This window comes from Arachis hypogaea, chromosome 8 (genome assembly GCF_003086295.3).
Source record: "Arachis hypogaea cultivar Tifrunner chromosome 8, arahy.Tifrunner.gnm2.J5K5, whole genome shotgun sequence".
Classification (NCBI taxonomy): domain Eukaryota; kingdom Viridiplantae; phylum Streptophyta; class Magnoliopsida; order Fabales; family Fabaceae; genus Arachis; species Arachis hypogaea.
Window position 1 is genome coordinate 27070285 of NC_092043.1, and position 14440 is coordinate 27084724.

At 34.9% G+C, this 14440-nt stretch overlaps 1 protein-coding gene and 1 pseudogene across 1 annotated transcript; one reads left to right on the forward strand and one right to left on the reverse strand.

Moving 5' to 3' along the window:
• Window positions 1–730: 730 nt before the first annotated feature.
• Window positions 731–2212, forward strand: LOC112706677 (uncharacterized). The gene is made up of 2 exons (XM_025758100.3): window positions 731–1771; window positions 1872–2212. The coding sequence occupies exons 1-2, from the start codon at window positions 1412–1414 to the stop codon at window positions 2040–2042; spliced, it is 531 nt and encodes a 176-aa protein (XP_025613885.1). The 5' UTR covers window positions 731–1411; the 3' UTR covers window positions 2043–2212.
• Window positions 2213–2812: 600 nt separating this feature from the next.
• LOC112706674 (pumilio homolog 2-like) lies at window positions 2813–9238 on the reverse strand (annotated as a pseudogene).
• Window positions 9239–14440: the final 5202 nt, after the last annotated feature.

Below are 14440 nucleotides of genomic sequence, written 5' to 3' on the forward strand. Positions count from 1 at the left end.
TTACCAACTTAAGTTTTTTAAAGAATAAAAATAATAATAAGTGATAATTTAACCGAAACAAAATATAAGAAGCCCAGAGAATCAGACCATCCTGTGGGATAGTAATACTTGAATATTTGATGGTGGAATCCAAATCTTTGAATTTGGATCTTCTAAATTTTGAAATTTACTTTAAAAGGTAAAGTATGATCTATCACCATTTATTTCATAGGTGGGACTAAAAAAAATATGATAAAAAAAGCATTTAATAGTGAGAGATTTAACTTTATCCTTTAAAGTGAAAATTTAAAATTTAGAGAAACTAAATTTTAAATCTTTGCCAAAAAAAAATAAAGGGTAATAATGGAAGAATCCAGAGACAGGTGTGAAATGTCTGTTAGTGTGAAAGTGCGTGGGGGTGATGGCCACGGGGCCAAAGTGAAAGCACTTTTACACTTTAAAAAATGGTTAATTTAATGGCAGTTCTAAGTTGGTAAATATAGACGTCATATAAGGTGCCAATAATTGGGAGGTCAAGAAATGGGGCGCTCAAAGTTCAAGACTTCAAGTATTGGGTTTCTTTTGTTGGAAGGAAGGAGATTTCGTTCCATGGCGTAGTTGAAGGATGTGAATTGAAACTTGAAAGGGACAAAAGGAGAAATTGATTTATTAATATATATATATATATATATATATATATATATATATATATGTTGGGATTTGTTATACAGCTGGAAGGTATGAACCAATCGACGTGGACGATTTGGGACGCTATCCTTTGCAATATGCTTATTGGCCAACTCACAAACCTCCGTCTTCTCCCATCAACCCATCAAATCCTGCGGCGGAGAATCCTAGCACCGCCTTCACTAGCACCAACTATACTATTTGTATTTCCTTTTATAATGTTTAAATAAGGAGTACTTTTCATAGAAAGATCTAGAAAATAAATACAATTGGTTTTCCTTAGGTTCTAGTCTCTTCTTCTTAGTCATCTGATTGTGAAGCAACAATATAAAACCAAAATAAAGAAATGATTCCAAGGAAGGAAGGACTCGAGATACATCAAGTTGTATTGTGTGAAAAACGTTATTAGATATCGGTTTTGAGATCTTTTTTCTGGATAAGAATAGGGTGAAAGTTGCAAGTGCAAAATCGTAAATTGATGCGTGTCCGAGATGCTGTAGTTTGACTATGATGGAATTGGAATCCATTATCCAATAATATTCAATAATCAATATTCATCTCATTAAAGTCTTTTACGTTTTTGACCCTGCAGTGCGAAGCCTTCTGAATCTGACAGGCCTTGTAGTTGGGCAAAACGAAGCCCAAGACCCAAATTTCAGACGGCAACATTCGTTATTCCTATGTGTCCCCAAGTTGTTGGAGAGAGAAACTTTGGGAAGTGATTGGAGTTGGAAGTAGATGAACCATGGCTACCTCATCATCACAGAGTGCATGCTTACTCTCTTCTAGTTTTCACTCCAACTCCTACTTGTTTCTTCCAACTAGAACTAGGTCCCTTCCATTGTCTCTAACACCTGTCTCACACAACCTTATCCAAACAAAAAGATTCATCATTTTTCACGACCCACCAGTTCTAATCTCTCACAGAAGTAGTAGAGTTAGGCCAACTACTCTTTCTGCTGGTGCTGAAGATATTGTACCTTCGGATTCAACTGCGGTTGATGCTGCCAAGGAATTGGTCTCCAGCAATGATGATGGGGTGTCCACAGTTATTTCAGCACTTCTCTTCATTGCTTTCATTGGGCTATCAATACTTACTATTGGGGTATTAGAACCGTACGCAAAGTTTCTAGCTTTAGTGTTGTGATGTTCTTTCTTGGTTTGGGTTTCTCAGATTATGAGAGGTCTCTCTGTATATATGGCAGGTTATCTATTTGGGAGTGACGGATTTCTTGCAGAAGAGAGAGAAGGACAAGTTTGAGAAGGAAGAAGCGGCTAACAAAAGTGGGAAGAAGAAGAAGAAGAAGGTGGTGAGATCCAGAGCCGGGCCTAGAGGATTTGGACAGAAGATTGATGAAGATGAAGATGATGATTAGGGTCCAATCATGAACCTTTTTTTGTACTTTTTATGAATTACCAAATTACTTAGCATTTCACACTGAAGAATGAAAATGTTGATATATCAAGTTTCAAATGCAGAGAGAACTAGCTTTACTTGGATAAGATTCCTTATAAATGCCTTTCCAATATCCGGTTTTATTTTCAACTCGGGTGTATCATGCCATGGATGAGTTGTTTTCATATAAGAACATGAATGTTTCAAGTTTCACTTTCATTTTAGAAACGGGAAGAGTTTTCTTTTATCTTGTCCTGGGTCAACCATCAAGCATAAGAAGTTGGTATTGTTGCTCATTTTGACATGGAGTTTATTAATCTGTTCAAGAGGCGTTGTTAGGCATATTTATTTATTTATTTTAAAGCAAAATTAGGATTGATTTACACTTCTAATGGTAAAAATCGCATTATTTCGATCGTCGCCACATCATGTCATAATATAGGTCTATAAATTTGTAAAAACTAGATTTGAGCAAAAATTAATTACAGTTGAATATGGTGATTTCGAGAAAAAGAAAAACAAAGAGATGGTTTTTCATTTTCCTACTTTGAATATTTAAGGGAATTAGTTGCTACTCAAAGGAAGTCTAAATCTTTGAAAGGTGACTAGAACTCTATTCCAAACCTGATCAAATTAAAACCCTACATATTTCACTTGAGCCGGTTTGCATAATCCATCCATATATAGATTCAAGCTCAAGGATGACAAGAAACTCAGCATCATAAAGGCAGTATCACAACATAGAACATATGATGATAGAAGTAAACTTGAAAATTGAGGAATAAACAGTCAGTGAATAACCATACATGAAGGGGAATAAAAAAATCCTGCCCTCAACCTAAAACATTTAACAGCTCTTCACATGGCAACATATATTTGTACAGTCGCATCGCGCCAACTTGTAAAAACTACCCTCACCATTTTATAGAATTTACATCATCCTTAACTTGCTGGCTGGCTTGTATTGTCATTTTATCTCCTCTGCATGAGCATCAGGTGTGTGCGCGCACCAAGCCTTGCACATACCTGATACTCCAACGCACTTAAATTCTACGTATAAACTTAGAACTACAAAATGTACAGTTCATTACAACCGAGAATTTTATTTTTTAATAGGCTACTACCCATCTCAGATAGACAGAGGCAACCATACCCTCTGGATGCAGGTAGAAAATGTGAGAGAAAATAGAAGCAGCTCACACTAGTCTCAGTTAGCTGTACAAACAACATACTTGTTCTACGCCCAACTAAGCAGCAGGATGAGGAGACTGTGCAGCAATTCTCCTTTCTGCAAGAAACCAAAAGACCCCATTTAGCATGCTTACATGCATATGAAAACTCAACATGAAAAGTTCAAGGATTACGTACCTCCGGCAGCAACAAGTTTCTCTACACGGGCAACAATATGCTTTCCATAGGTGTACTTCTTCAGTGCATTTAAATGGACTTTAATTCGTGAAAGGATTAGCTCACGCTGTTGGTCATCACAAGTCTCGAGCACCTTTTGCACGACATAATTTGCAAATTGATCTTTCATCATTGCCTGTATTATACAAAAAGAAATAAGATTATATCCGCATCAAGAACGGCAACATAGAATAACACTTTTTGTGATCAAAGTTCCAATACCAAAAATGTGAATTCTCGTTATTCTGTTCAAACAACGTAACATTCGATCCATTGTGAAAATTTATTTTTAAAAGAAATTCCCATGCCAAAACATTTAAATTAGACTCAGATCAACGATACTGAAAGGCAAAAGCGGATACTACTACAACAACAACAACAACAACAAAAGCTTGTCCTACTAGGTCGGACCCAATTGGATGGATAAATAATCAAAGATATTCGACAGACCAGCCTCCCTCACGATCTTAACAGAACATAATTGGAACTTTTCTTAACACGACTAACATCACATTTAAGCAAACTCGATTAAGCGAGCAACACATCTCCATCCCTCAGTAATGAAGTTACCAACAAAACATGCATCTCATCATATGCAACTTGCTTCAAACAAAGGGAACTCTAGAATCATAATCGAAACTAAAATTTAAAACAAACCTGAAGAGGCTCATTTTCATCCGTGGTTCCAAGCATCTCATTCACAAGTAATTGGCGCTCAGAAGGACCTCCAAAGGTCAAACATTTTTCGACAACATTAGAGGCAAACTTCTGTTGACTCATTTGAACTATTTTGCCTGCTAATTCCTTTATAATGGCTGAACGCTCATCAGGCTTCCCATGTTCCAGTACATGCTGTTTTATGAGGATGAAACAAAAAAGAGATTAACTGACAGGTATGGATGACATGATATGCGAATATAATTTCAAGTATTAAAACAGTTGAACACAGAATAATGGTGGGGTAGGGACTAGAAGGCAACATGCCAAAGATCCATCAATGACTGTAGCAAAAGGAGGCCCAAATTCTAAGTAATTAGAATAAATAATAAACCTGGACGACGTAGTTTCCATACTGATCTTGCGCTAACATGCTAACAGCACCTAAAATCTCATCCATAACTTTCTGTTGTGTATTAGGGTCATTGCAGTGCTCCAGTACTCTCTGCCATGTGAAAGATATAATTCACCGTTCAATGATCTTAAGGGCTTAAAGAAAGGAGTAACATTAGCGGCCAAGAAATCCTACCTGTATCACCCGGCAACCATATGGGTGGGTTGATAACGTCACAACTTGGCCAAAAAAAGTTGAGACAATAAAGTTGATTGCATCCTCAGGGACACATTCTATACACTTCTGAATGACATGGTTACCATTTTGATCTCGAACACAGCGCATGACATTACCATCAAGCTCTTGAACCATCTTTATCTTTTGGTCTAAATCAACAACCTCGATAGCCTAAGGCAGGATACATGAAGCACAAAAGCCAAACGGGAAAAAGATTAACATACATAATACCAAGAAAACAGAGCCACAAATAGAAATATCAGCTAATGGCACTAAATTTGCTAATACCTTTTGGATGACACGGCAACCATACATTTGAAGGCTGAGATTCAGAACATTACCAAAAAGCTTGTTGGCCAATTCCCTTCTCTGGGATGCAAGTCCATGCTCAAAAAACTGCAACATATCAATGGTCACTCACAAGATCAGAAAAAGAATCAATCCGAGTGTCCAGAGAAAATATAGAGGGTAATAGTTACCTTTTGAACAACATAGTTACCAAAGACATCAGTCATCAAAGTAACAGCTTGTGGCATGATTTCCTGATAAACCATGTTTTTTTCTTCCGTAGTAGCTGTTTCAAGCTTTTGTTGAATAAATCGGCTCCCATATTGATCAGCACTGTCCATTAGAGCAAATTCATTAAATGAAATTCTTCAGAAGGTCAAAACAAAATTACAAACGATAAAAATTAACATAAAAAGAACATACCTGAAGTCAACAACATGACCAGCAATTTCAGCAAGCTCAAAACACTTGGTTTTATTGCTTTTAAACTCTTCCAACAGAGAAGAAGCAATGCCTTCATCCACGTTTCCAGCATCCAGATGCCAACCTCCCATGACCCCTGTTAAATTCCTTATTCCAGATGCAAAACGCATATTCAGGTCATTGTGCCTAATAGGACTGCCAGATCCGGCAGGAGAATTGGATAAAGAATTTGCCAGAGGACTTCCAGGGTAAGACAAGCCGACACCATATGGAGAATTTCCATAATAACCATGATGATTGGAACCACCAGACTTGCCACCTAGTGGAACATTATATTGCGACTTCTGAGGAGAAAGCACCGTCCCAAGATAAGCTTTCTGAAGCTCAAGCATATTCACGTAAGAGTTACCTAAGTAGTTCCTGTCCATAGATGGGTCATTAAGAGCAGCAAGTTGTGCTGCCGCATAATCAGAGGTCCTCATGTACTGAAGATACCCGGGATCAATGAAAGGAGACTGAAGAGCACCACCAGCAATTTGATTTGCAAGCCGACCATGACTATGCATATCAGCTGGGAGGCAACTCCAGAAGGCAAACCACCTCCAAGAACTCTCGAGTCCAATCCAGGGGATCCCATTGCTGAAGCTGCAGCAACGTTTTCAAGAAGGGGTGGCAGATTAGCAGTTCCAAGTTGATTAGCCATCAAGGAAGCTAGTGCAGGATTTCCAGCATACCCACTCATGCCGTAGTTGGTAAATGATGGATTTGTACCATCCAAGGGCTGGTATTGAACTGGCATACCACCACCAGAACTAAAAGGAGAAGTAGGTGATCCCTTGAAATAAGACTTATTGGAAGGAACACCAGATTTCTGTTGATCAATATGTCTATCGAAGGCCAGATTGTTGATGTCTGATCCAGTCACACTGCTCTTAACTGACTCAGAGTAGGATGATTTCTGCAAGTGCCCAGATTCAGACTTTTTTAAATATGCATGCTGCTTGCCATGATCCTGGCCACCTTGCATACCGAAAAGATATCTACGATGATTATCAACCTCTGACTCAACTTGTGATTGGAAATGGTTATCACCATCTAGCACATCATCTGCTGACAGGTTCATGCCAGATAGTGCTGCCACAATATCAGCAGACTCACTCCCAGTGGAAACACCATTATATGCATCAGGACTTGTAATGCCTCTTTTCTCAGCAGCAGCAACTCTCCCACCACCGATAGGCGTGGGGCATGGACTGGGAGCCCTAGCTAGATGCTGCGGATCAGGAGTAGTGCTTCGTGACATGGAAGAACCTAGTGCAGCAGCATAAGTATACGAAGATTGAGAGCTAATATTTTGGACTGAAGATGACCCCTGAAGATTTGATCCAGTTCTTAAAGCATCAGTGGCCGAAGAATCACGCCGTAAATGAGCAAGTTCTACTTCAGCAGCACTTATGGTATCAGCATTCTCATCATATGCATTACGGCTGGCTGGACGGGAAGGAAAGCCGCTAACGGGTGTGCTGCGCCCCATATCATCCTGGAGAATTACAAACCAAATGACCAAGTAGAAGAAATAAGTGTGCTGGAACAAAATAGAACAGATCGAATCATACACACACATTACACACATGTCAAAAAGATAATTTCTTTGCGACGGTTTGTGTGTGAATGATTACTGACAAAATGGCATTAACTCATTTTATTCAACCTGTATGAGGTCTAACAAATTTAATGTGCCCAAAATATTTTGAGCTAAACGTAGCAAATAAACTATATAAAGCAAAGGAAAGAACTATCAGTACCAATGTGAATTTAGTGCATGCCCACAACTTGTGGACAAACAAAAGGGAACAGAACATCAGTAGAACTGGAACAAAAACAAAATGTTTTTTGTTTTTTAAAGTTCAGACAGTATGTCATGCTGCCATCTTGGACACCACAAACACTACAAATAACATTGCAGAAGCGCAGAGAGAAATTTTGCGTTTAAATGAATCAGACTTAAATTCTAACCAAATACATAGTATAACTGATATCAGAGTTTTTACAAAATCTATCAAGGAAAAACTTGATTGTCCAAGTTGAGTCTTGCAGCTAGAATGAAACCAAATATTTACACTTTATTAATGAATCAAAATCAAGGGCCCTCATATAGAAGGTCAGTCTGATCAGAAACAGAAATAACAGAAAAATAACAGCTTGCTAATGGGGGAAACTAATACACAAACTGATTTAACATCATGACAAAATGAAGGTTCTATGAGATGTGTAGACGATCATAGGTGTAAAAACAAAATGACACATGACCGGAATATATAAAACAATAAACAAATATGAGTCAAGGAGTTGAGAAGATAGAGCAAGATGAATGGAAGCTACCTGAAAAATTTCTGCAAGGCTCTTTTGTTTGGTCCCAAGTCCCAGGCCAGGCAAACCAATGAGTCCATCACCACCCCACTCAGAAGAGCCTCTCATTTTTTCGTTATCCACCTCATTTTCTTGTTTCCTTAAGTTAAAACCCGGTGGTGTTGCAAGCAAAGATCTACCACCATTATCATCAGTCCTGCTCACTTTCCTCCTATCTCCAATTCCTCCCAGAGCCGAAGCTCCACTTTTTAGCCTCTGTGTGAACCTCCAATCCTCCTTGGACATCAAAGGAGGCGGAAGTCGAGGATTCAAATTAACATTCGAGTAATAGTACGATAGATAAGCAGGATCAGACCTCATCTCTTCCTCAGAAGCAAAACCATTGCCATTCTTAGTCCTGGAAAACTCCGAAAAGGCAGCAGCAGAAGCTTCACCTGCTCCTGCACCTGCGCCATTACCACCAAATAACCCTCCAACTGCACTCAAAGAACCCTCAACAGTTGGAGGCGCTGATCCACTTCTATATATATTGAGTTCCCTTTCAAGATCATCAGCCTCTTGCCTTCGTTGCTCGCGAAGGCACATCCCAATCTCCTTTTCCAATTCATCTCCAAAGGAACCCTCGTTACCACCAAGCATCTGCCTCCTTCCGAATTCGGATAACATTTTCTTCAACAACCAAAACTGATCATGGAAATCCCTTAACCAAGCAACCCCAACAAAGCTAGAAACCTGATCAAAAATCTAAACTTTCCTCATCAAAACGATAATCCCCCGTATTTACAACTCGAGGAGTGAGCTTGTAACTGCTGCTAACTCGAAAAGCAAATATGCAAATAAAATAAAATAAAAGATAAAATCTAATAAACTAAACGAAAATTGCAACAGTCATTCATGGAGCTGAAGCTCTCAATCAATCAGAAAACGATGTTGCGGAATTAAATTGAAGCTGGTTGCCATGATCACTGAGAAGGAAATTCATCCCTAATATACGAAGGAAGAGAAAATAAACGTGGGGGAAATGGGGAAAGGAGAAAGCAGAGTTAGAAATGAAAGAGAAAGAGAGGTGAATCCGGCGGCGATTGGTTCTTACAAGAACCCTTAGGGTTTTGTTTTGGAGGAAGTGATTAAATAGAATTTGGTGGTAAAGCGGGGTATTAATGCAGAGAGCAGAGAGAGCAGAAAAGCAGAATCTGTTTGGGGGTGCCACGTAGTGTTAATAGATTCGCTGGTTGAGTAAAATAAGGGAAAGTACAGTAAAATTCGCACCAGTTAAATTTCTTCAACTTCCCACACTTTCGGTTTCAGAAAACTAACTTCACTCTCTTTTTTGGGGATTCTACTTCTTCTACTTCCTTCTACCTTTTCTTTTCTTACTCAAACTGCTCCCCAAACTTTGTGCTGTCTCCGTTATCTACTCACTTACAACTATATATACACTATATTAACCGTTTTATTTCATTTAGGTTATGTAATGTATAATTTGTATTTAAATAACATATGATGAAGAAGAAAATTATCTTACTTGAGAAGGAATGAGAATGACGTTCCTTGAGCTTATTTTTATACGCCATGACCTTTATATGTCTAAGGACTAAAGTTTTTAAGTGATTTTTTAGATTGATTTTGTGTATTAATATTTTTTTTATGGACAATCTTGATGTATGAAGTCAATTTCAAAAGCCAAGAGGACTTTGTCGATGTCTAAGTTATCTATGACATTATTAATCCTATCATTAATACAATATTAATAATACATTGTACTATATTCGCTATAAAATATATTGAATTATATCTCAATATCGTATTTAGTTTAAGATAAATATGATAATAAGGAGTAGATTTAGAATTTGAAAAATTAAATAAAAATATTTAAAAAAAATGTTATTAAAATTTTAGCCTATATTTTTAAAAAAATTTTAATATTAATATAATAATATTCCGTGTATTTTTACTATCTAAAAGTATTGAAAAAACTAAAATTTTGTATTTCGATATTAAAATTTTAATTTTAATCTCTGATCGTCAAATATAATACTCACTTTCAATCTTCCAATCTCAACTTCAAAAAATAAATACAGCCTAAGTTAAGTTACTACAACGGTTAAATAAATAAAAATTTTATTTTCTCATTGATCTATAGTATATGGATTATATATTAAAGAAAAATGATTGAGTCTTAATTTATTTTTAATTATTTTTCTAATTTTTAAATAAAGAATTTTAAATTTGTTATTTTTTATGTTTTAAAAATATAACATATATATTCAAGTTATTACTCGTCTAAGTATGAAAATATTTAATAAAAAAATTAAAAATAATTAAAATTTATCTTATTTAAGATTCATTCATTATTACTAAAATTAATAAATACTAAATAAGTTTATTAGAATAATGAACTAACACACTCAATTATTCCTTTATTTTAAAACTACTACTAAGTACTAACTAAGTAAATATCACAGGCAAAATTGTTCTCGAATTTAATTCTAGGTAGGCAAATTTATTGACCTTGAAGTTACAAAGATCTAACTCCAGTCGTCATCATATGAACTGCAATCTGGTTAACTTTACTCACCTAGTTAAATGATCATAAATTGTGTGCCACCCATCAAGAAGAGAAGTCATCAATTCTTGGCACGATATATACTTTTTTTTTTTTGCTCCCCTTTTGTTTTGTACAATCATAATTATAGCTGCTGTCAAAAAAAAATGATGATGATAGCAACTTAAAAGATTTAACTCAGTAAAGTTTTTCCTAAATAAAACAGATAGCCCAAAGGGGTGATGCCAAATGGACCAATTTAGGGTTATGGGTTTTTCTGCAAAACCAAATGGAGATAACCATTTTTTCTGTTGACAAAAAGTCTTGAATTTATCCAATTTCATCCATTTGTCGACCAAAAATAAAGAGAAAACCAAATTGGTCCTTTTTGTTTTGCAAGTTAATAGAGTAGATCGGTGTCACTTCTTAGTTCTTATGATAAATGAAATTTTGATAGCAATAATTTTAATACATTTTAGAATAATATACTACATCTTTCTCAAAGGACTGAGAAAACTTAAAAAGAAAAAAAAGGGATTTTATGGGCAATTTTATTAATTTATTCTAAGTTAATACTCAATATATTATATTAGACTCAATCTTAAATGAAATCACGTTGTTTCACTCAAATTGATCTTAGAACGAATTTTATTTCATAATAATTATTAGTGAACAAAAATGTGTTTTAATTCTATTGGTGAGGTTATTTTGTTAAAGATTGGATGTGAACGTTGTTTTATTTTACCCGATGTGATACATTAACATCTCAAATTAGCATATCGTTAACGGTTTGGAGATAAAATCAGGAATTAATACGAGTCACTGTTGTAAATTTGGAGTCCAATTTAAGTTAGTTAAAATTTTAGAAGTTAATTTAAGTCTAACTTCAAATTTCAAAAATCAAATTGACTATTAACTCATTTATTTTCTTAAAATTGGGTGGAGTGACCTGTGTTGTTAAGAAACAAAAAAGAATGGAAAAAACCATTAACACGAGATCCAAAAATCTATATCGTTGACAAAAATAATCATAAAAGATGTTAATAATAAATAAGTTTTTGAAAGATTTACAGATACAATAAAAAAATTAGATATTAAATATATATTAAAAAACTTTAAAGATCATATTTTGGTGTCATTTTTTGCAAGTATCATTAGAAAAATAAATTTTTTTGTATCCTCAAAATTTGATAATTTGATATCAAGTGATTTTTTTTTTAATTGTGAATGACCAATTTTTTTTAAAAAAATAAAAAAATTAGATATCAAATTTTGCTTCGAATATTTTTATGAAATATTTATTAAAATATTATCACAAAAATTTAGATCAAATGAATAAGTCAATTGTTAATTATAAATTTTTTTTATTATTTATAAAAAATATAATATTTATTAATTAATTTTGCTATATTTTTAAATTGTTTGAGAACTATTTTATTAATAACATCTTTTATAAAAAATAGTCAGCCTTTAAATTATTTGAGGATGAATTAGTAGTTAATAAAATAAGAATGATTTGAGAGTGTAATATAAGTTATGCGAAAAAAGAGAGGAAAAGAAAAAGAAAAAAGGAATGTAAATTGATGTACTTATCCGTTTCATTATCCAAAGATCAAGTGAAATTTGTGTAATTTAAATCGTTCAATACAAAGGCAATTTCTCCATCATAAAAAAATCTTCCCTTAGTAGAAGACAAAGCACTATAATCATTTTGGGTTTGAAGTTTGAACAAGTCAGCCTTGCTCAATTTCATGTTGAATTTAATACAACTAGTAAACAAAGTCAGGAAAAAAGAAAGAATCGCATTATATTATAAAAATACTTTGCAAATTTCATTGACTTTTCACTAAGGTGGTATATATACACATCTTATGCTTCAAGCTTGAGTCAAATTGATAGCCTTTATTCTATTGATGAGGGGGAAAAAAGAAGAAAATGTCTACACATGTTTATTAACCATGAATATTGGTATGATTAATGCCTTGCATCGGCAGCATGAAGAGGCTTCATTTTGCTTTATCCAATGTATTATGATTTATGGTTAAAAATGTTAGCCATTTATATATAGATCCGGTAAATGTATGATGATAATACAATAACAAATATTACTAAATGCTAGTACAATAATTACCAACTAACTATAATTCAAAATGTTAGTACAATAATTATAACTCAAATAACATAATTTTGAGTTTCGCTAAAAAGTCAATGAGATATCTATACAATGGCTACAATTGACTGTTTGTTAAGCCCAATATGAATTAAAAATAAGGATTAACCTCTTTTTACCCTAATTAACCTAAATGCCTTCAGTTTTATTTTAATCCTTATTTTTAAATTTTCCCCAATTCATCTATTCTGAACGGAAGGTCACGCTATTACCTAAAATCTCCATTGTCGAAGCTGAACATCCCGTCTCCAGCAACCGCCATGTGACCTTCGAACTGCGTCCTTGACGCACAGGACTTCAGGAGCCAACCTCCCTCGCACACGTCCTCCGTTGCTGGTAGCAATTGGTGTGCACTGTGACTGCTGAGCATCCCCGTCTGAAGTGCCACCTGACACAGAAGCAACCCGTAAGCCACGTTGTGGCTAAACATTCGGCGCTCCGTCCCTGCACGATCTGGAGCTCTAATATCTGCCGACGCGACCTACATCACCCAATGTCGTTTGCGCTCGGCGTTCTGCATCAGTCGGCGGCCTGGAACCTCCTCCCGCGTGACCATTGGATAGTTCAAACCTACCATCATTGATGTTTACCAGTTAGTGGCTTGATGTCTTTTTCTCGTGATCCCTATTTCTGCTATTTCTAGTGCTGGAAACTGTTTATATTGCTGAGTTGTTGATTTTCTGACAGTGAAAACCTCACTTTGCTGCATGATTATTGTGTCAAATCTTGTTGATTAAAAATGTAATGCGGATGGTTGCTTTTGATTTAAATTTTTTGCAGGAAGAATTGCAAAAACTTGGTTCAAATATGCCCTTTTTATTTTTCCTTACTGTGTGGACCTTTGTTGATATCTAGTTGACACTATGTAGATGATTACTTAGCAGGTTATTGGATAGTTATTTTTCATAGACAAGCACCTATTTGCTTAACGGGTTATTATTTTTTTTGCAGGGATTTTGTTTTTTATTTTCTTTTTCTGTTTAGCAATTAATCTTAATATGTGAGAACTATTGTATTTTCCCTGAGGGAGTGTAATTGTATATTTTCCCATCAAGTCGAGTTTCGTATTGCATAAGACAATAAATTGGAGAACAAGTCTTAATTTACTATTTGATCATTGTTCAATATAACCTTGTTTCCGTGATTTATGAAGTGTGATTTATTTTTACTTTGCAGATATCTTGATGTGCACATGATAAATTAAAGTGTAAATATGTTGGTTAGTTTACCAAACCTTTGGATGATCGATTTTGATGATGGTGAATGCTATTTTGATCCTAGTACACTATCTTCTTGTTTGAAGGAGTGGCTGTTTGATCGATCTCTTGTTTTTGTAAGTAAGATAATGCATGCATGATTCTAATTATATTAACCGTGTTTTAGTTTGGAAAAGTTTAAGTTAAATGTTTATTTTCACACATACGACTGACTTTACTTTTATTGTGACCATATCAATAAGATCAACTGCAGACTTATGAATCTACAAAAGTCACCAGTTTTCTATTGCTTTTTTGTTGTTTTCTTCTTCAAGTGGCTATGTTCTATTTCAATAGGTCATGGAAGTGTTGATTAAATCCTTTCAATTCTCTAATCACTAATCTTCCAATAAAAGTTACCTTTTGCATTAAAAATTACCATTCTTGTTGAAAAACTGCTGATCTATATCCTCGAATTTTAATGATGTATATATCTTGTTACTTTGATGTATGATTTATTAAATACTCGAAAAAACAATGTTATATGAGTAGTAACTATGATTAGTTTTTGCCCATATTTGGATGGTTGATTTTCATAAAGGGAAAGTTTACTGTGTCGGTATTTTGTGTGACTATTGTGATGTTTGAGGGTTGTCTTGTATTTTAGTGAGAAATTATATACATGGTCCAT

What these genes read in the sequence shown, in the direction of transcription:
- LOC112706677 (XM_025758100.3), top strand. Translation starts at nt 1,412, where the DNA reads ATGGCTACCTCATCATCACAGAGTGCATGCTTACTCTCTTCTAGTTTT. An exon ending in TATCAATACTTACTATTGGG is followed by an intron (nt 1,772 to 1,871) that starts GTATTAGAACCG and finishes TATATATGGCAG; the next exon opens with GTTATCTATTTGGGAGTGAC.